We start from the raw sequence: 19,382 nt of genomic DNA on the forward strand, positions 1-19,382 counted from the left end.
GGTGTTTTCTGGGTGGCACAGTGACTTTTTTTTTGTCTGTGCTTAGACAAAATTATGAAGTGGTCTTATTTCGTCTCACGTTGTCAGTCATCTAGTGACCTTGTCTTAGATTGGTGTTCTGTGAGTTTACGTCCAACAGAAGAACATGGCCTGAGCGCTAGTCAGCTTCCAGATATCAGGGGCTGCTTCCCAATCCATTTTCTCTAACAACAAGTGAAAAGCCTTAGAATATAAGGAATAAATTTTAGAGGTGGTGGGAGAGGAGGGAGGAGGTATAATATTGGCTATCTCCTCATCTTTAGTAGAAAATAGTTAATAGTGCATTATTATTGTATGGGACATACTTATACTAAAACATTATTCATTGTTTAGCTGAAATTCAAATGTAAGCGAACCTACTGTATTTTTTTTCTTTTTGCTAAATCTGACAACACTAAAATAAAAACACTGTCAGCTGCATAGGAAATACTTTGAATACTTGGTGCTTTTTCTTCTCGTCCCACTTAGATTTTTATTTGAAATCAGGATAGACTCAGAAAAAAATATGTATTTCGATTTGAGCCATTCCTATATATTCTACATGTACATAGACGCCCACATCTGTGCATATATTGATATTATGTATATGTACGTATGTACATACATACACACACACGAGAAACAGTAAAAGCATCCAATAGTATAGAATATGTAACACACACGCACAGAAGGCACCTGGAACACAAGCAGAATTGACTGTGTTGGTGATACGGCCACTCAGTGAAATGTATCTTGTGGTCTGTCATCCTTCCTTTCGGTCATTTCAAGTACGAGGCTGAGAAAAACACGGTCTCCGATCCAACTTGGACCTAGCGCGCCTCCTGAGGAACCGGAAGGATGAGAGGAACCGATTGCAGCGGCGGTTTATTTACACGGATGCACACACCCCTTTCACGTCGGCGGGAGGCCACGTAAGCCTGGGGAAGGATTTTGCTGGCGTACCCGGAATGGTTTCCTCAGCGTTGGTTGGGCGGGGGAGGGTAGCGCAGCGGCGCGTTCTGGGAGCCGAAGAGACCGAGATCTTCCCGGGCTCTTGAGAGTGTTACCTCTTTCGCGGCAACAATGGCTCGAGTGTCTCGCTCGCGCGGCCCGGAGTGGGAAGCATCGCAGTTCGTCGAAGAGCCCCGAGCCCGCGGGGCGGCCGCTCTCGTTCGCACTCTTGCTCTCGGCCCGGGGACCGGAATGGCCTCAGCCATCAGCTGGGTGGCCTCAGCCGAGGCTCCCGAAACCAGCTCTGCGGCCCTGGCTTGCGGTGTCGTTCGCGAGAGCTGCCCTCGGCACCTCGGTGCTCCCCTTCCGCTTCTGCGTCCTCGTCCGCTGAGCGCTGCCGCCACTCGCGCCGCTGCGGGAGCGACGAGCCGGGACCCAGCCTCCTGGACCGGGAGGAGGTGAGTGATGCGGCCGCACCTTCGCTCTGAGGAGCCCACTTGCCTTCAGAGTTCGCTTCATCTCTCATCCCGCTTCTGAACGGTTCCAATTAAGCATTTTCTACCTTCTTTGCGCCCATTTCCATCTTTTGCTTCAGTCCACGACAGCTCCTTATTTGCCCTTTTTCTCCCTTAATTCTCACTCATCCTTGGGCTCCTTCATACGGTGCTGTGACCCCTCCACCCCCTTTCACCTCTGGTCTGGCAGAAGACATGGCCAAGGGTCCCAGACCTATTTACGTTGTGTTATCATTTGTGAGCAAGTTTTTATTCCCCACTAGACTGAGTTCGTGGAAAGGAGGAGCCCGATTTTACTCATCACAGAATTCGCAGTGCCTAGCACTTAGTAAGAGCTCAACCATTGTGTGTTGAATGAATGAACAGATTGGTTTGAGATGATAACAGGATGTGTAAGTGGAAATTCTTTGTAGGGAGTTGGGAAGGGTTGAGATTAAGGGTTTAAACTGGAGAAGAGAAAACCTTCCCCCACGACAGGATTGGATGAACGTAGGAAAAGCAATGTGCGTAACTGCAAATGGGGCTACCTTGAGAAAGGTCTTGTTAAATGGTCTCAATCTTGACCTTGAAGAATGAGGGAAGGGTGAGATCAATTTTCCTCTAATGAAAGTGAGTATTGGAGCGGAAAAATAGTTTAAGAAGGAAAAGTTCTAATTATTGCTGTGTAAGTAGTCATACCTCTCAAGTGCCTTGAATGTGTTAAAAATGAGAAATTTACAAACATTACAGGCATTGAGGGGCAGGTTGAAATTACAACAGTTGGGAGATGTCTTGATGATTTTTATTCTTCCAGCAGTGGAAGGTAATAAAGCATAGTGAGGAGGAAGATAGTGGATGGATTCAGACTGCCTGAGTTTGAAGCCCTGCTTTGCCACTTAATACCTGTATAACTTTGGGTATTGAGAGTTTACCTGAGCTACTCTGTGGTGTTGCTGCCTCAGCGTCCATTTTGTTTGCAGGGTCTAGCCCTCTCCTGTAAGCACATGCCCTAGATAGCAACCCGTAAAATCACAAGCAAATGTAAGTTCCTGATATGACTTCCCTAACAGCCCCTGTGATCTGCAGTCTCCTCTGCCTCCCAGTGCCGGTATGCTGTATGGCCCCCTTAGAGAAGACCCTCGTGGGGCTTACCAAAACCCCCGCTCTTTTGGTTTAAATTGACCAAAATGTCCCTAGCCTGGGAACCCCAAAGCACTCCACCCACGGACTGTAATAAAAGCATGTGCCCCAGGTCCTGTCACTCTCTGCACCCTATCTTGACCTCCCCATGTAACCCCTCGAGGTGTGCTGGATACTTCCTACCGGACCTGTGAGTAATAAACTTCTCTATTTCAATTTCTCTTGTGGTCTGTTGTTGAACTTTGGCTCACCATCTGGCACCCTGTGCTCCACTTAACAAATGTTAATTTAAGGAAGTCAAAACATTGGGCAAATTACTTAACCTCTCCAAGGTACATTTCTTCACCTGTAAAAACAGGGATAAAAATAGTGCTGACATTTTTAGGGTTGTTGTAATGATTTAGTGCCTGGAACATAATACACATTATGTTTTAGCTATTAGGGTTTCACACCTTGGAGGAGGAACAGTAAAAATAGTCCTGAGTTATATTGGAGACCTACCTCTCCAAGTTATATGTTTCAGAAAGGTCACCCACAATCTGTGTCAATCAAAAAGCAAACAGGTTATTTTAGAATCCCAACCAAAAGGTGTAAGAACAGCTTGGATGAAATTTGCATTTGTGCATGTAGAAGATAATTCATCTTGAGTCCAGATGAAACCAGGTAGCAGCAGGGACTGTTTTAATGGTCTCTTATTCACCCTGTTGGTGAGAGAGGTAATCCCTCCCTAGGGTTATGGGGCAGCTGAACATAGGACACCTGACACTGGACACATAAGATCCACTATGCAGGGATAATCTGGAACTGCACCTGTCCCTTTAATAAAGAGGGTTGTTTGGCTAGGGGACCTTTTCTGCAGGAGCAGAGTGGGAAGGGGAATTTGCAGTTAGGCCGTTGGAGGCCCTACTGGTTTCCCCAGATGTCAAAGCAGCACATAATATTGGGCCTTAATTTTAGGCCCTACACCACAAGGACTGTGTGTCTTTACAGTCTGGCAGGCATCATTGGCCCCTATACTTATATATTCCAAGGGCTATTATTTGTATGTTTACTTTTAGATTATCTGCTTCTGGAACTGGGTGACCCTCTGAGTCCAAATCTGCAGTTATAATACCTTTTCCTCTGAATAAAGAAGTAAAAAATAATTTATTTAAGCAATGAGACCAAATATATTTATTTTGTAAGGATTAAAAAAAAAACAGAGACACAAGCAGCTAAACTTTGGAGAATTGAGCCTCTGTTAGTTTTCTCCTTTTCTTTTTTTCAGTTTATGAGTAATAGTAAATACTAAACAGAAGAAATGACAAACATTATAATAAAACAAAAAAAATTTAATGTCCTCCAAAGAACAGATAGACAATGTACTCCTTTTCCAAAAAGGAACTAAAGGAAAAACAAAGAAAACAAACCCTGGATCTCATTGAATACAACTTCTGTCACATAGAACTTTTCAGAGCTCCCTTTATTTTCTACTTCTTGTAGTGCTTCATTTTTTTTCAAAATTGAAATATTTACTTGACAGAAAAATTTTGAATTTGGTAAAGAAATGGCAATAACTGGTACATACATTAATTCAAAATATTTCTACTAAGCACCAAATAGTTCCCAAATTTTTCACCAAGAACCTCTTCATCACTGAAAGAATGCCTAAAATGTAATCAGTTTAGTTAGGTTTTTAATCAAGAAATCTAAAGATGCCAATCAGTAGTGCTTCATTTTTAAAAGCTGTCTTTACTAGGTCCTGGGTTTCTGAAAACTAAAGTTTTAACCAAATTGGAACAGACTTCTTTTTCCTTTCATAAATATGCATAAACAAATGAAGTTATTTCCAAATGTAAAACTGTTTCTGTCACATATTGCAGAAGATGAAATGAGCAATTAGGAGCTCTGTCATGCATGCGGCAGAAGGGATGCGCTTGACAGCCTCCCAGGCTGCATTTCTAGCCTGGCTGTTCAGGCTGTCTGTAGTCTGTACCATTTGATAGTACTATCAGAACGTCAGACCCTAAGTGTTAAGTTTACATTTATACCAAGTTTTTTATTAATTTAAAGTTTAAAACATAAAGGGAGAATAGAATAACTGGACTTGTTGAATTTGAATATATATAAAATTTATATATATATATATATATATATATATATAATGTAATTCAGCGTTTTTTTTTTTTTTTTTTTTTTTTTGCGGTACGCGGGCCTCTCACTGCTGTGGCCTCTCCCACTGCGGAGCACAGGCTCTGGACGTGCAGGCTCAGCAGCCATGGCTCATGGGCCCAGCCGCTCCATGGCATGCGGGATCCTCCCGGGCCGGGGCATGAACCCGCGTCCCCTGCATCGGCAGGCGGACTCTCAACCACTGTGCCACCAGGGAAGCCCGAATTCAGCTATTTTTAAATTTTTTTATTTCCATATTTAAATTTATATTTCATAACATTTCTACCTATTGAAATCCATGAGTTCACACCAGTACTTCAAATTCCAATCCATAGCACAGTGTTCATTCTAGCTTTCCCCGTTTTTCTAGAATTCACCTATTGAGTTATAATTTACATGCCTATATCTTCTGGAAAATTAAGTGAGATAGGATTAGAGAATTGGGAGCTCCTGAAGTATGAGGACTTTCTGCAAAGAATCCTTGTTTTAGACTGAATTGTGTGCCCCCAAAATTCATATGTTGAAGCCCTAACCCTCGAAGTGACTGTAATTGGCAATAGGGCTTTTAAGGAGGTAATTAAGTTTAAATAAGCTCATAAGGATGAGACCCTAATTCAGCAGGACTGGTGTCCTTATAAGAAGAAGAGACACCAGAGATCTCGGTCAATCAGTATCTCTCTGTCTCTCTCTCTCTCTCCTTCTATCTCCCCCTTATCCTCCTCTCTCCCTCTACTCTTCCTCTCTCCCTCTCTCCCCACTCCCACCTCTCCTGACCTGAGCACAGAGGACACAGAGAAGAGGCCACGTGTGGACACAGCAAGAAGGTGGCATTCTACAAGCCAGGAACAGAGGTCTCACCAGAAACCAACACTGATGTCACCTTGATCTTGCATTTCTTTTTTTTAAAATTTTATTTAGTTTTATTTATTTTTTTAAACAGCAGGTTATTAGTTATCCATTTTATACATATTAGTGTATATATGGCAATCCCAATCTCCCAATTCATCCCACAACCACCACCACCCCCCGCCACTTCCCCCCTTGGTTTCCATATGTTTGTTCTGTACATCAGTGTCTCAATTTCTGCTCTGCAAACTGGTTCATCTGTACCATTTTTCTAGGTTCCATGTATATGCGTTAATATACGATATTTGTTTTTCTCTTTCTCACTTACTTCACTCTGTATGACAGTCTCTAGATGCATCCACGTCTCTACAGATGACTCCATTTCTTTCCTTTTTATGGCTGAGTAATATTCCATTGTATATATGTACCACACCTTCTTCATTCATTCGTCTGTCAATGGGCATTTAGGTTGCTTCCACATCCTGGCTATTGTAAATATTGCTGCAATGAACATTGGGTGCATGTGACTTTTTGAATTACAGTTTTCTCTGGGTATATGCCCAGTAGTGGGATTGCTGGGTCATATGGTAATTCTATTTTTAGTTTTTTAAGGAACCTCCATACTGTTCTCCATAGTGGCTGTATCAATTTACATTCCCACCAACAGTACAAGAGGGTTCCCTTTTCTCCACACCCTCTCCAGCATTTATTGTTTCTAGATTTTTTTATGATGGCCATTCTGACTGGTGTGAGGTGATATCTCATTGTAGTTTTGGTTTGCATTTCTCTGATGATTAGTGATGTTGAGCGTCCTTTCATGTGTTTGTTGGCAATCTATATCTTCTTTGGAGAAATGTCTATTTAGGTCTTCTGCCCATTTTTGAATTGGGTTGTTTGTTTTCTTGATATTGAGCTGCTTGTAAATTTTGGAGATTAATCCTTTGTCACTTGCTTCATTTGCAAATATTTTCTCCCATTCTGAGGGTTGTCTTTTGGTCTTGTTTATGGTTTCCTTTGCTGTGCAAAAGCTTTTAAGTTTCATTAGGTTCCATTTGTTTATTTTTGTTTTTATTTTCATTACTCTAGGAGGTGGAACAAAAAAGATCTTGCTGCAATTTATCTCAAAGAGTATTCTTCCTGTGTTTTCCTCTAAGAGTTTTATAGTGTCCAGTTTTACATTTAAACTCTAATCTATTTTGAGTTTATATTTGTGTATGGTGTTAGGGAGTGTTCTAATTACATTCTTTTACATGTAGCTCTCCACTTTGCCCACCACCACTTATTGAAGAGGCTGTCTTTTCTCCATTATATATCCTTGCCTCCTTTGTCATAGATTAGTTGACCATGGGTGCGTGGGTTTATCTCTGGGCTTTCTATCCTGTTCCATTGATCTATGTTCCTATTTTTGTGCCAGTACCATATTGTCTTGATTACTGTAGCTTTGTAGTATAGTCTAAAGTCAGGGAGTCTGATTCCTCCAGCTCCGTTTTTTTCCCTCAAGACTGCTTTGACTATTCGGGGTCTTTTGTGTCTCCATACAAATTTTAAGATTTTTTGTTCTAGTTCTGTAAAACATGCCATTGGTGATTTGATAGAGATTGCATTGAATCTGTAGATTGCTTTGGGTAGTATAGTCATTTTCACAATATTGATTCTTCCAATCCAAGAACATGTTATATCTCCCATCATGTTTGTATCATCTTTAATTTCTTTTATCAGTGTCTTATAATTTTCTGCATACAGGTCTTTTGTGTCTCTAGGTAGGTTTATTCCTAGGTATTTTATTCTTTTTGTTGCAGTGGTAAATGGGAGTGTTTCCTTAATTTCTCTTTCATATTTTTCATCACTAATGTATAGGAATGCAAGAGATTTCTGTGCATTAATTTTGTATCCTGCAACTTTACCAAGTTCATTGATTAGCTCTAGTAGTTTTCTGGTGGCATCTTTAGGATTCTCTATGTATAGTATCATGTCATCTGCAAACAGTGACAGTTTTACTTCTTCTATTCCAATTTGTATTCCTTTTATTTCTTTTTCTTCTCTGATTGCCATGGCTAGGACTTCCAAAGCTATGTTGAATGATAGTGGTGAGAGTGGACATCCTTGTCTTGTTCCTGATCTTAGAAGAAATGATTTCAGTTTTTCACCATTGAGAATGATGTTTGCTGTGGGTTTGTCGTATATGGGCTTTGTTATGTTGAGGTAGGTTCACTCTATGCCCACTTTCTGGAGAGTTTTTATTATAAATGGGTGTTGAATTTTGGCAACAGCTTTTTCTGCATCTATTGAGATGATCATATGGTTTTTCTTCTTCAATTTGTTAATATGGTGTATCACATTGATTGATTTGTGTATATTGAAGAATCCTTGCATCCCTGGGATAAAACCCACTTGATCATGGTGTCTGATCCTTTTAATGTGTTGTTGGATTCTGTTTGCTAGTATTTTGTTGAGGATTTTTGCATCTATATTCATCAGTGATATTGGTCTGTAATTTTCTTTTTTTGTAGTATCTTTGTTTGGCTTTGGTATCCAGGTGATGGTGGCCTCGTAGAATGAGTTTGGGAGTGTTCCTTCCTCTACAATTTTTTGGAAGAGTTTGAGAAGGATGATTGTTAGCTCTTCTCTAATTGTTTGATAGATTTCACCTGTGAAGCCATCTGGTCCTGGACTTTTGTTTGTTGGAAGATTTTTAATCACAGTTTCAATTTCATTACTTGTGATTGGTCTGTTCATATTTTTTATTTCTTCCTGGTTCAGTCTTGGAAGGTTATACCTTTCTAAGAATTTGTCCATTTCTTCCAGGTTATCCATTTTATTTCCATAGAGTTGCTTGTAGTAATCTCTCATGATCCTTTGTATTTCTATGGTGTCCATTGTAACTTCTCCTTTTTCATCTCTAATTTTATTGATCTGAGTTCTCTCCCTCTTTTTCTTGATGAGTCTGGCTAAAGGTTTATCAATTTTGTTTATCTTCTCAAAGAACCAGCTTTTAGTTTTATTGATCTTTGCTATTGTCTTCTTTGTTTGTATTTCATTTATTTCTGATCTGACCTTTATGATTTCTTTCCTTCTACTAACTTTGGGTTTTGTTTGTTCTTCTTTCTCTACTTCCTTTAGGTGTAAGGTTAGGTTGTTTATTTGAGCTGTTTGTTGTTTCTTGAGGTAGGATTGTATTGCTGTAAACTTCCCTCTTAGAACTGCTTTTGCTGCATCCCCTAGGTTTTAGATCATTGTGTTTTCATTGTCATTTGTCTCTAGGTATTTTTTGATTTCCTCTTTAATTTCTTCAGTGATCTCTTGGTTATTTAGTAGTGTATTGTTTAGCCTCCATGTGTTTGTGTTTTTTACGTTTTTTTCCCTGTAATTGATTTCTAATCCCATAGCGTTATGGTCGGAAAAGATGCTTAATATGATTTCAATTTTCTTAAATTTACTGAGGCTTGATTTGTGACCCAAGATGCGATCTATCCTGGAGAATGTTCCGTGCGCAATTGAGAAGAAAGTGTAATCTGCTGTTTTTGGATGGAATGTCCTATAAATATCAGTTAAATCTGTCTGGTCTATTGTGTCATTTAAAGCTTGTGGTTCTCTATTTATTTTCTGTCTGGATGATCTGTCCATTGGTGTAAGTGAGGTGTTAAAAGTCCCCCACTATTATTGTGTTACTGTTGATTTCCTCTTTTATAGCTGTTAGCAGTTGCCTTATGTATTGAGGTGCTCCTATGTTGGGTGCATATATATTTATAATTCTTATATCTTCTTCCTGGATTGATCATTATGTAATGTCCTTCCTTGTCTCTTGCAACATTCTTTATTTTAAAGTCTATTTTACCTGATATGAGTATTGCTACTCCAGCTTTCTTTTGATTTCCATTTGCATGGAATATCTTTTTCCATCCCCTCACTTTCAGTCTGTATGTGTCCCTGGGTCTGAAGTGGGTCTCTTGTAGACAGCATATATGTGGGTCTTGTTTTTGTATCCATTCAGCGAGCCTGTGTCTTTTGGTTGGAGGATTTAATCCATTCATGTTTAAGGTAATTATCGATATGTATGTTCCTATGACCATTTTCTTAATTGTTTTGGGTTTGTTTTTGTAGGTCCTTTTCTTCTCTTGTGTTTCCCACTTAGAGACGTTCCTTTAGCATTTGTTGTAGAGCTGGTTTGGTGGTGCTGAATTCTCTTAGTGTTTGCTTGTCTGTAAAGCTTTTGATTTCTCCTTCAAATCTGAATGAGATCCTTTCCGGGTAGAGTAATCTTGGTTGTAGGTTCTTCCCTTTCATCACTTTAAGTATATCATGCCACTCCCTTCTGGCTTGTAGAGTTTCTGCTGAGAAATCACCTGTTAACCTTATGGCAGTTCCCTTGTATGTTATTTGTCATTTTTTCCCTTGCTGCTTGAAATAATTTTTCTTTGTCTTTAATTTTTGCCAATTTGATTACTATGTGTCTTGGCGTGTTTCTCCTTGGGTTTATCCTGTATGGACTCTCTGTGCTTCCTGGACTGGGTGGCTATTTCCTTTCCCATGTTAGGGAAGTTTTGAACTATAATCTCTTCAAGTATTTTCTCAGGTCCTTTCTCTCTCTCTTCTCCTTTTGGGACCCCTATAATGTGAATGTTGTTGCGTTTAATGTTGTCCCAGAGGTCTCTTAGACTGTCTTCATTTCTTTTCATTCTTTTTTCTATATTCTGTTCCGCAGCAGTGAATTCCACCATTCTGTCTTCCAGGTCACTTATCCGTTTTTCTGCCTCATTTATTCTGCTATTGATTCCTTCTAGGAATTTGTATTTTTCATTTCAGTTATTGTACTGTTCATCTTTGTTTGTTTGTTCTTTAATTCTTCTAGGTCTTTGTTAAACATTTCTTGCATCTTCTTGATCTTTGCCTCCATTCTTTCTCCGAGGTCCTGGATCATCTTCACTCTCATTATTCTGAATTCTTTTTCTGGAAGGTTGCGTATCTCCACTTCATTTAGTTGTTTTTTTGGGGTTTTATCTTGTTCCTTCATCTGGTACGTAGCCCTCTGCCTTTTCATCTTGTCTCTCTGTGAATGTGGTTTTTGTTACACAGGCTGCAGGACTGTAGTTCTTTTTGCCTCTGCTGTCTGCCCTCTGGTGGATGAGGCTATCTAAGAGGCTTGTGGAAGTTTCCTGATGGGAGGGACTGGTGGTGGGTAGAGATGGCTGTTGCTTGGTGGGCAGAGCTCAGTAAAACTTTAATCAGCCTGTCTGCTGGTGGGTGGGGCTGGGTTCCCTCCCTGTTGGTTGTTTGGCCTTAGGCGACCCAACACTGGAGCCTACCTGGGCTCTTTGGTGGGGCTAATGGCAGACTCTGGGAGGGCTCACACCAAGGAGGACTTCCCAGAACTTCTGCTGCCAGTGTCCTTGTCCCTGCGGTGAGCCACAACTGCCCCCCGCCTCTGCAGGAGACCCTCCAACACTAGCAGGTAGATCTGGTTCAGTCTCCTATGGAATCACTCCTCCTTCCCCTGGGTCGTGATGTGCACACTACTTTGTGTGTGCCCTCCAAGAATGGAGTCTATGTTTCCCCCAGTTCAGTCAGAGTCCTGCAATTGATTCCCACTAGCCTTTAAAGTCTGATTCTCTAGGAATTCCTCCTCCCGTTGCCAGACCCCCAGGTTGGGAAGCCTGACATGGGGCTCAGAACCTTCACTCCAGTGGGTGGACTTCTGTGGTATAAGCATTCTCCAGTTTGTGAGTCACCTGCCTAGCAGTTATGGGATTTGATTTTATCGTGATTGCACCCCTCCTACCGTCTCATTGTGGCTTCTCCTTTGTCTTTGGATGTGGGGTATCTTTTTTGGTGAGTTCCAGTGTCTTCCTGTCGATGATTGTTCAGCAGTTAGTTGTGATTCCAGTGCTCTCACAAGAGGGAGTGAGAGCACGTCCTTCTGCTCCGCCATCTTGAACCAATCCTCGATCTTGGATTTCTAACCTCCAGAACAGTGAGAAAATAAATTTCTGTTGTTTAAGCCACCCAGTCTATGGTATTTTGTTATGGCAGCCCTAGCTGACTAATACAATACTGAACCACAGTAAGTCTTTTAAAAATGTATTTTTAAAATATGTTATAACATTTATTAAATCCAGTGCCTATTTTAAATTTTTTAATTAAGTGAGGAACTTTAAGTGCATCTCACATATTTCTTCTTTCTTGTGATTTATCCTTTTATGTCCCTTAAGTTTTAAAAATATGGAACATACCTAAGAATTAAAACATGTTGCCAGTGGATTTTAGCATGCTAATTGTTCTTTTTAAATTATAATTCATGGGGTGCTAATTTCCTATTCATAGAAGGGTTCAGTGTTAAGACAAATAATGCATTTATGTTATTTTGAATTATTTTTTTTCTTCAACTAACCCAATAACAGATTGCATGCCAGATTTTAGCATTACAAAGGGATTTTAAAGATGAACATGCCAGTATGGTTTTGTTTAGTTAATTTTCCTATATACAATACTATCTGAAGGTTTAATGCTTCTTCTTTTTCCTTGTTTCTTTTCTCTTTGGTGCTCTTTATTAGCTGCTGCTTCCCTCTCCTCTATTTCCGTGTCTACTTTAGGTTGAGTTGAGACAATGTGCTTCACAGATAAACTTCTAATTTGTGACTAGTTGATAAAGCATTATTATTAGAAACTTGTACTTACAGATATCCTTATAAGAACATGAAATCAGAGAATTAGAGTTGGAAGGTGCCCTAAAAATAATTTTCTAGGCAATACCTAAATTATTCCAGATGTGATGTTAAGAGGAAAAGACTGTGATACGGAAATGCCCTTTTTAAGCTATTGTAGAAGGCTAATAATACTCATTTTCAGAATTCTCTTATAACAGGATGAAATCTCTATACTGTAGTGTGTTAGGTTCTTACTCTGGGGAGACACAACAATTGCTACTGTACCGTATGTCTGTTCCACATGTAGAATGAAATTATGAAGTCTTCCCTCAGCCTTCTTATGTCCAGTTTCTTTCATCTTTCCTTATGATTCCTATTTCCCTGCATTTACCCTGTGGTTTCTTCTGAAAATATAAATCCTTCATGCTGCTTTCAGTGTGAATAGCATTTTGTTAACTCGAAAGCATTATGCAAATGTAAATGATTATTCTACTATTTTGAAGGTGGTTGGCCAATAAGCTGTACTGTTACAAAAGCAGTCAGATGCTGGCTTTGAATGGTTCTTGGACAATCAGTTTGTTACTGAAAATTTTTAAGTGTATATTTTTATACTCTGTGGTCCATATTTTATCACTTTTCTGATTCTTACTACAGTTTTCTTTAAATTCAGCTCTGATGAACATACAGCAGTACAGGACAAAGAGCCAAAGAAAAGCACCACTTTAGCTTCTACTTCAGAAGGTATTTTTTAAATATAGGACTTTTTTATTGAGAAGTTTAAAAAATACATTTATAAATAGTTGAATATTAGACTTTACTCAAATCGCCTGTCATCAATTCCTTTTCAGTATTTTTTTTTTTTTTTTTTTTTGCGGTACCCAGGCCTCTCACTGTTGTGGCCTCTCCCGTTGCGGAGCACAGGCTCCAGACGCTCAGGCTCAGCGGCCATGGCTCACGAGCCCAGCCGCTTCCCGGACCGGGACCCGAACCCATGTCCCCTGCATCGGCAGGCGGACTCTCAACCACTGCGCCACCAGGGAAGCCCATCTTTCCAGTATTTTTAATACAATAAAATTGATGCTCAGAAATACTTCTTTAGAAGTTAGTTTTTTATTTGTATTTTATGTAGAAGAAAAGAAGAAGAAGAAGTCTAGTCATTCAAAAGAAAGGTCCAAGAAAAAGAGGAAGAAAAAATCATCTAAAAGAAAACACAAGAAGTATTCTGATGATAGTGACAGTGACTCTGATTCTGAAACAGACTCCAGTGGTAAGAAAGCCAACATCCTTCTGTGAGCCTTACTTCAAAACTAGTTGTACTTCTTGAAAGCTTATTTTAGAAGCAGGTTCTTAAAAACAATAATAGCCAAGAGTTTTGAACACTCACTGACTTTGTGTTGGGCACCCTGCTAAGTGCTTGATATGCATTATTGCTATTTAATCCACACAGTCACTGTAGGACACATCTTAGAGATGGAGAAATGGAGGCCCAGAGCAGAGCATTAAGTACCGCACCCAAGGCCACACAGTTGGGATTCAGACCTAAGCCGTGTGACTCCAGATTGGTTGTGTGTAGCTGTACAAGGCATGTGGCACCGAACCATGTTGGGGTTAGTCTGTGAGACGTGTGGTGCTAAACCAAGCCACAGGGGGCTGCCTCAGCCCAGTGGAGCAGCTCTTCTGGGAGATTCTCACACTTAGTGGGCACCTTTGTGCAATTTTCAAAAAGGTACACCATAGGGGACTCCCTCTGGCCAGCAGCTGATTTATGTATCACACTTCCTGTGGGGCGGCACATCACAAAAAAGTCACCTTTTTGTGCCCTCTCCTGGCTGATGACTGACAGAGGGTGCCTCCTCTGGGGACACGTTACACTAAGGCACCCCTTCCTCTGATGTCACCTGGGTTTCCTGGCCCTCACTGTCACCTTTCTTCCTCACTGCTAGAAGCCTGAGCTTTCTTGAAGCGCAGATCTGAGCATGGCGGTCCCTACTTAAAATCCTTCCACAGTTCTCCATGGCCTTCAGGGTAAAGTCAGATCCCAATTGTAGAGGAATAACTGAGGACATGGAAAGGAGACGTGACCCATGAACCCCTCGGCAGACCGAGGGTTAGAGAATAAGCCAGAACTGCAGGCAGTCCTGGATACTTTGGGCGCTGATCCATGAAATGACCTCAGTATAATCAGAATGATGGGAACACAAGGAGATGTCCTTGTGCTGCTTGTGAGCTCCAGGATGAAGCACGGCATGTCTTCAAGAAAGCCCACTGTTGCTTGTCTAATCAATACAAGCATATATTGCTGCTTTGGCATTTCTGGAATGTTAAAATTTTAAGTCTTAAGATGTAAACATAGATAATGCTTAAATAAAAGTCACCACAGCAGGATGAGACGGCGCCGTATTGCCTGAGCGAGCAGCAGCCCTCTACTGCTGTGCTTCTGCACAGTTCATCTCGTGTGATGAGCTTACTTTCAGCCCTGTCATAAGAAAACTGCAACACCAATTGATCTCTCACATCACACGTACCCTGTGGCTCTCCTGCAGCGTCCTCTTTGGCCTAAGGATGACTTTCCATCTCCTTGATACTGCACGTCCTTTCTCTTGACTCTGTCGCTTGATACAGAGAGTCTGTCTGCCTACAATGCCGGTCTCTCCCTGCACGCGGCTTGGCTTACTCATTGCTATGATGGGCATGCATTACGTTTGTAATGAAACTGATTTTAAAAATAACTAGCTTAAGAGTCACCTTTTCCTGGTCAACCATTCCTCAACCACTATCCCCAAATCAGCCTGATTTTGAGACTCCTCTGTATGCCCAGAGCACCCCATGCTTCCCTCTCACTCAGATTCTAGTTGCCTCTTTCCCTGTGTCTCCTCCACTAGAATGTGCTCCTGGAAAGCAAACCTCCAAACACACACATCATGAAAATACTCAAACATTGAGAAAAGTAAAGGGAGTAGTAGTATTAATGCCATGTACAGTACTTGTCACTCAGGTTTAACATTTGTTAGCATTTTGACATACTTGCTTCAGATAGGGATTTTTTTGTTGAGATAGTCAAGGTAAAATACACTAAATATTTCTGTCTGCAACGCTTTAAAAAATGACGTTTTCCTACTTAACTACAATACCATTATCTTACCAGTAAGTTAATAATTCCTTATATCATCTAATACCTAGTGTGACTTTAATTTCTATGCTTCCAATGCCTAGCACGGTTCGTGACACAAGCGTTTGAATTTCTCTGATATAACAAATGGGACAGGAAAAGCATATTTATCTTGTCAAAGGTATTAACATGGGGACTTCTCTGGTAGCACAGTGGTTAGGAGTCCGCCTGCCAATGCAGGGGACTTGGGTTCGAGCTCTGGTCCAGGAAGATCCCATATGCCACAGAGCAACTAAGCCCGTGTGCCACAACTACTGGGCCTGTGCTCTAGAGCCCGCAAGCCACAACTACTGAGCCCACGTGCCACAACTACAGAAGCCTGCACGCCTAGAGCCTGTGCTCTGCAACAAGAGAAGCCACTGCAATGAGAAGCCTGTGTGGCACAACGAAGAGTAGCCCCAGCACGCTGCAACTAAAGAAAGCCCGCACGCAGCAACGAAGACCGAACACAGCCATAAATAAATAAATAAATCATAAATAAATTTATAAAAAGGTATTAATGTTTAGAGGTAAACTTTTTTTTCAATTTTAATGTGTTTTAATTTTCAGATGAAGATACAAAGGAAAGCAAAAAAAAAGCCCAGCAAAAGAAAAAGAAGAAACACAGATGATCAGGTTTTTTAATTTAATTTTTGTTATGGAAAAGGTCAAATATATATACAAGTATAGAGAATAGTGTAATGATCTCCCATGTACATATCACCCACTTGAACAATTATCAACTTGTGAGAAGTTGCCACCACCTCCCAATTATTTTGAAACAAATCCCAGATATCATTTCATTTATAAACAATTCAGCATGCTTCTCTAAAAGAGAGACATTCTTTTTTAAACATAACCACATTACCATTACTATGCCTAAAAATTTAACAGTAATTCCTCAGTTTTTTATCACACTTCATTTGTATTTTGTTTTCTAGCCTGGCAGTTTCACATGAGGAAGACAGCATGAAGAAAGCCAAGGTCTGACCACTTCTTTTCAGTGATCTATTAATCTGGAATATTAATCAGGGCCTCCCTCTTGCTTCCAGCAGCAGTAAACCAAAATGTTCCCTTTTAGTGTTTAATCGTCAGATCTAGCGTCCTTTCAAGGACGCTGAATGAGACAAAATACATTTGAAGGGATAATTGTCACTTCTGAGCCGGGGAAGACACAACAATATGGCTCCTGTGGTGGGGGGAGGGGTGAAAAGGGAGAAGAGCCTCTTTCTGGCCTCAATGGAGGCACCTCTTGTGTTCCCTTTGAAGCAGCAGTTCCTTTGGGCCAGAATGGTTTGTTCCCCTATATCCTTCACAAAAAGGGAGGGTAGTGAACAGAATCTGGAGCATCTAGAACAAAACTAGGTGAATATTTGGATGCTACCTTCCCATAAAGCCCTATGAATAGTAATTTCTTAGGAAGCTTCCTTTAGAGTCCAGGCTTGTGCCTGAGCTCCTCATCATGAATGGAGCTTGGTCCCATTTTGCAGCACACTGTTCTCTCACTAGGGACTTTTCCCACCTCATCTTACATGTGTATGTATCTGAGAAGTGCAGGGTCTAGTGATAGTGCTTAGGGACGTCACCTCATGAAAAGAGACCTTCTTGACATTCCTTAGCAATTCTTACCCATATCATACTAACCCCATTTGGCACATAAAAACAAGTATACAAGAGAATTCACATCTTTACTGAAAATACAAAAAATATGCCCTATTAAAAACACAGTGCACTGTTTTCATTTATTCAGTTCATTTATTAGGCATTTGGTGAACTGCTCTTGAGGTGCTATGAAAAATTTCAATCTGGCAAAAAAATACTTTGGAAAAACTCATAGAAAACATGTCTTACAAGATAGGGACTAGAAAATGAATGCTGATGACAGGGACCCATGCCAGGCCAAGCAAAGCTAAGCCAAAGGAAGACATAGGTGGAGGAGGCAAGGGCAGACAAGGCAAGGATGGCATGGGTGGCCCAGGTATTTGGGGCTGCAGTGGCACCAGAGGAACCCAACTCCAGTTGGGTTGCAGAATAAATGTGGCATTATAGGGTCCATCCAGGATTATGATGACAGGGTGACCCATGGCCAAAGGGGATGTATTTCTGAGAATTAAACCCCTCTGATATCTCCAACACTTGGCCCTCCCATTCTTAAACCAAAACTTTAATCAGAGGGAAAAAAGGTATTGGTTTAGTATATTGAACAGTTAATGTCTTAATAGAAAAACACAATATGCAAATCTATGTGCTATTGATGAAATGGAAGAAACTATTTCATTATTGCTCAAATATCTTAGGAAAATTAATACTGCACCCCTCCCTTCAGCCCAACCTTAGTGATCGTAGGCTATACATGCCAAGCTCTGGTCTAGGCTTATTGCTTTGTTCCTGTCCTCCCACTTTTAGTATTCTTTAACTATTTTCCATGTCCTACATGCAAACCAGCTAGTGAATTGCACTGTGTCCTTGCTGTTAATGCTTTGCCTGGTAACAGGGTAAAGACATGTTAGTGTTCTGACAGCAGTTGAGCTGCCCTGCCCCTCCTCACTAGAGACAATGTCACCCTGGTGATGGGGGGAGCTGAACATGGTAAAAATTCAACCCCTTTCAAAGTCATACTGAGGGAGGCAGCCCCTATTTTAAAACCCCATCTTCAGTCTGAAGTAAATAATTAATAGGAAGGAACATGTTGGATTTTTAGACAGAAGGCTTCCTTCAAGGATGACTAAGGAGTCATTCACCCTCTGAAACATCTTGAAAGTTAGAAAGGTGGTCTGGCAAGAGGGGCCCAGTGGGGTTTTGACTTGTCTTACTGGGACGTGAGAGTTGCTGAAGATCTGGTCACTGCCTTGATATCTTAGTCTTTAATGCTAAGGAAAGTTCAACCTAACTAGGTTCAACTCCATTCAAACCCAGTTTCTGCCCAGCCAATAATTTGGAGGGAAAGAGGCAGACCACTGTCAATTCTGCATGTGCCAACCTGCCCCCACCCTCCAGTCTTCATGGGCTCAGGACACTGTCAGCTAACCCGGTTCTACCTCCAGGTTCAGGATTCTGGATGGAAGGTGATGTTGCCAGAGTAGGTCCTGCCAGCCCTACTCCTCAACTAGGAGATCCCAACACCAACAAGAGTTCTAAGGCAGGAGAGTGGAACTAGGCATTTTAGAACAAGGTCAGCAACAGTGTGGCACCCCCGTGTTCACTGCAGCATTATTTGCGATAGATAAGGAAACAACCCAATTGTCTATCTACGGATGAATGAATAAAGAAAATGTGTATACAGGCACATCTCAGAGATATTGTTGGTGTGGTTCCAGACCACTGCAACAAAGTGAATATCGCAATAAAGTGATTTATTTCATGGATTTTTTGGTTTCCTAATACATGTAAAAGTTATTTTTACACTATACTGTAGTCTATTAAAGTATGCAATAGCATTATGTCTTAAGAAACAACATAAAGGGCTTCCCTGGTGGCCCAGTGGTTAAGAACCCGCCTGCCAATGCAGGGGACATGGGTTCGAGCCTTGGTCTGGGAAGATTCCACATGCCATGGAGCAACTACGCCCGTGTGCCACAACTACAGAGCCTGCACTCTACAGCCCACATGCCACAACTACTGAGCCTGCGAACCACAAATACTAAAGCCCGTGCACCTAGAGCCCATGCACCGCAACAAGAGAAGCCACTGCAATGAGAAACCCGGGCAACAAAGAGTAGCCCCCACTTGCTGCAACTAGAGAAAGCCCGTGTGCAGCAACGAAGACCCAATGCAGCCAAAAAATAAATAAATATTTTTTTAAAAACCCACAACGTAAATACCTTAAAAATACTTTATTGATGGGCTTCCCTGGTGGCGCAGTGATTGAGAGTCTGCCTGTCGATGAAGGGGACATGGGTTTGTGCCCCGGTCCGGGCAGATCCCACATGCCGCGGAGCGGCTAGGCCCATGAGCCATGGCCACTGAGCCTGTGCGTCCGGAGCCTGTGCTCCG

The 19,382-nt window shown here is 41.2% G+C and overlaps 1 protein-coding gene across 2 annotated transcripts; it reads left to right on the forward strand.

The window, feature by feature from the left end:
• The first annotated feature begins 987 nt into the window (after positions 1 to 987).
• Positions 988 to 18,800, forward strand: LOC113612430 (protein FAM133-like). 2 transcript variants are annotated; one of them, XM_027092310.1, is made up of 6 exons: positions 988 to 1,427; positions 12,912 to 12,982; positions 13,371 to 13,508; positions 15,960 to 16,025; positions 16,331 to 16,373; positions 18,434 to 18,800. In XM_027092310.1, the coding sequence occupies exons 1-4, from the start codon at positions 1,102 to 1,104 to the stop codon at positions 16,019 to 16,021; spliced, it is 597 nt and encodes a 198-aa protein (XP_026948111.1). In that variant the 5' UTR covers positions 988 to 1,101; the 3' UTR covers positions 16,022 to 16,025; positions 16,331 to 16,373; positions 18,434 to 18,800. The 2 variants fall into 2 exon arrangements, with proteins under 2 accessions (XP_026948111.1, XP_026948110.1); XM_027092309.1 differs by having other exon boundaries at positions 16,331 to 18,800.
• Positions 18,801 to 19,382: the final 582 nt, after the last annotated feature.

Source organism: Aethalodelphis obliquidens, unplaced genomic scaffold, assembly GCF_003676395.1.
Source record: "Aethalodelphis obliquidens isolate GAN/ISIS:26980383/991018 unplaced genomic scaffold, ASM367639v1 scaffold77, whole genome shotgun sequence".
In the NCBI taxonomy this organism is placed as follows: domain Eukaryota; kingdom Metazoa; phylum Chordata; class Mammalia; order Artiodactyla; family Delphinidae; genus Aethalodelphis; species Aethalodelphis obliquidens.

What these genes read in the sequence shown, in the direction of transcription:
- LOC113612430 (XM_027092309.1), top strand. Translation starts at nt 1,102, where the DNA reads ATGGCTCGAGTGTCTCGCTCGCGCGGCCCGGAGTGGGAAGCATCGCAG. An exon ending in GCCTCCTGGACCGGGAGGAG is followed by an intron (nt 1,428 to 12,911) that starts GTGAGTGATGCG and finishes CTTTAAATTCAG; the next exon opens with CTCTGATGAACATACAGCAG. An exon ending in TTCTGAAACAGACTCCAGTG is followed by an intron (nt 13,509 to 15,959) that starts GTAAGAAAGCCA and finishes TTTAATTTTCAG; the next exon opens with ATGAAGATACAAAGGAAAGC.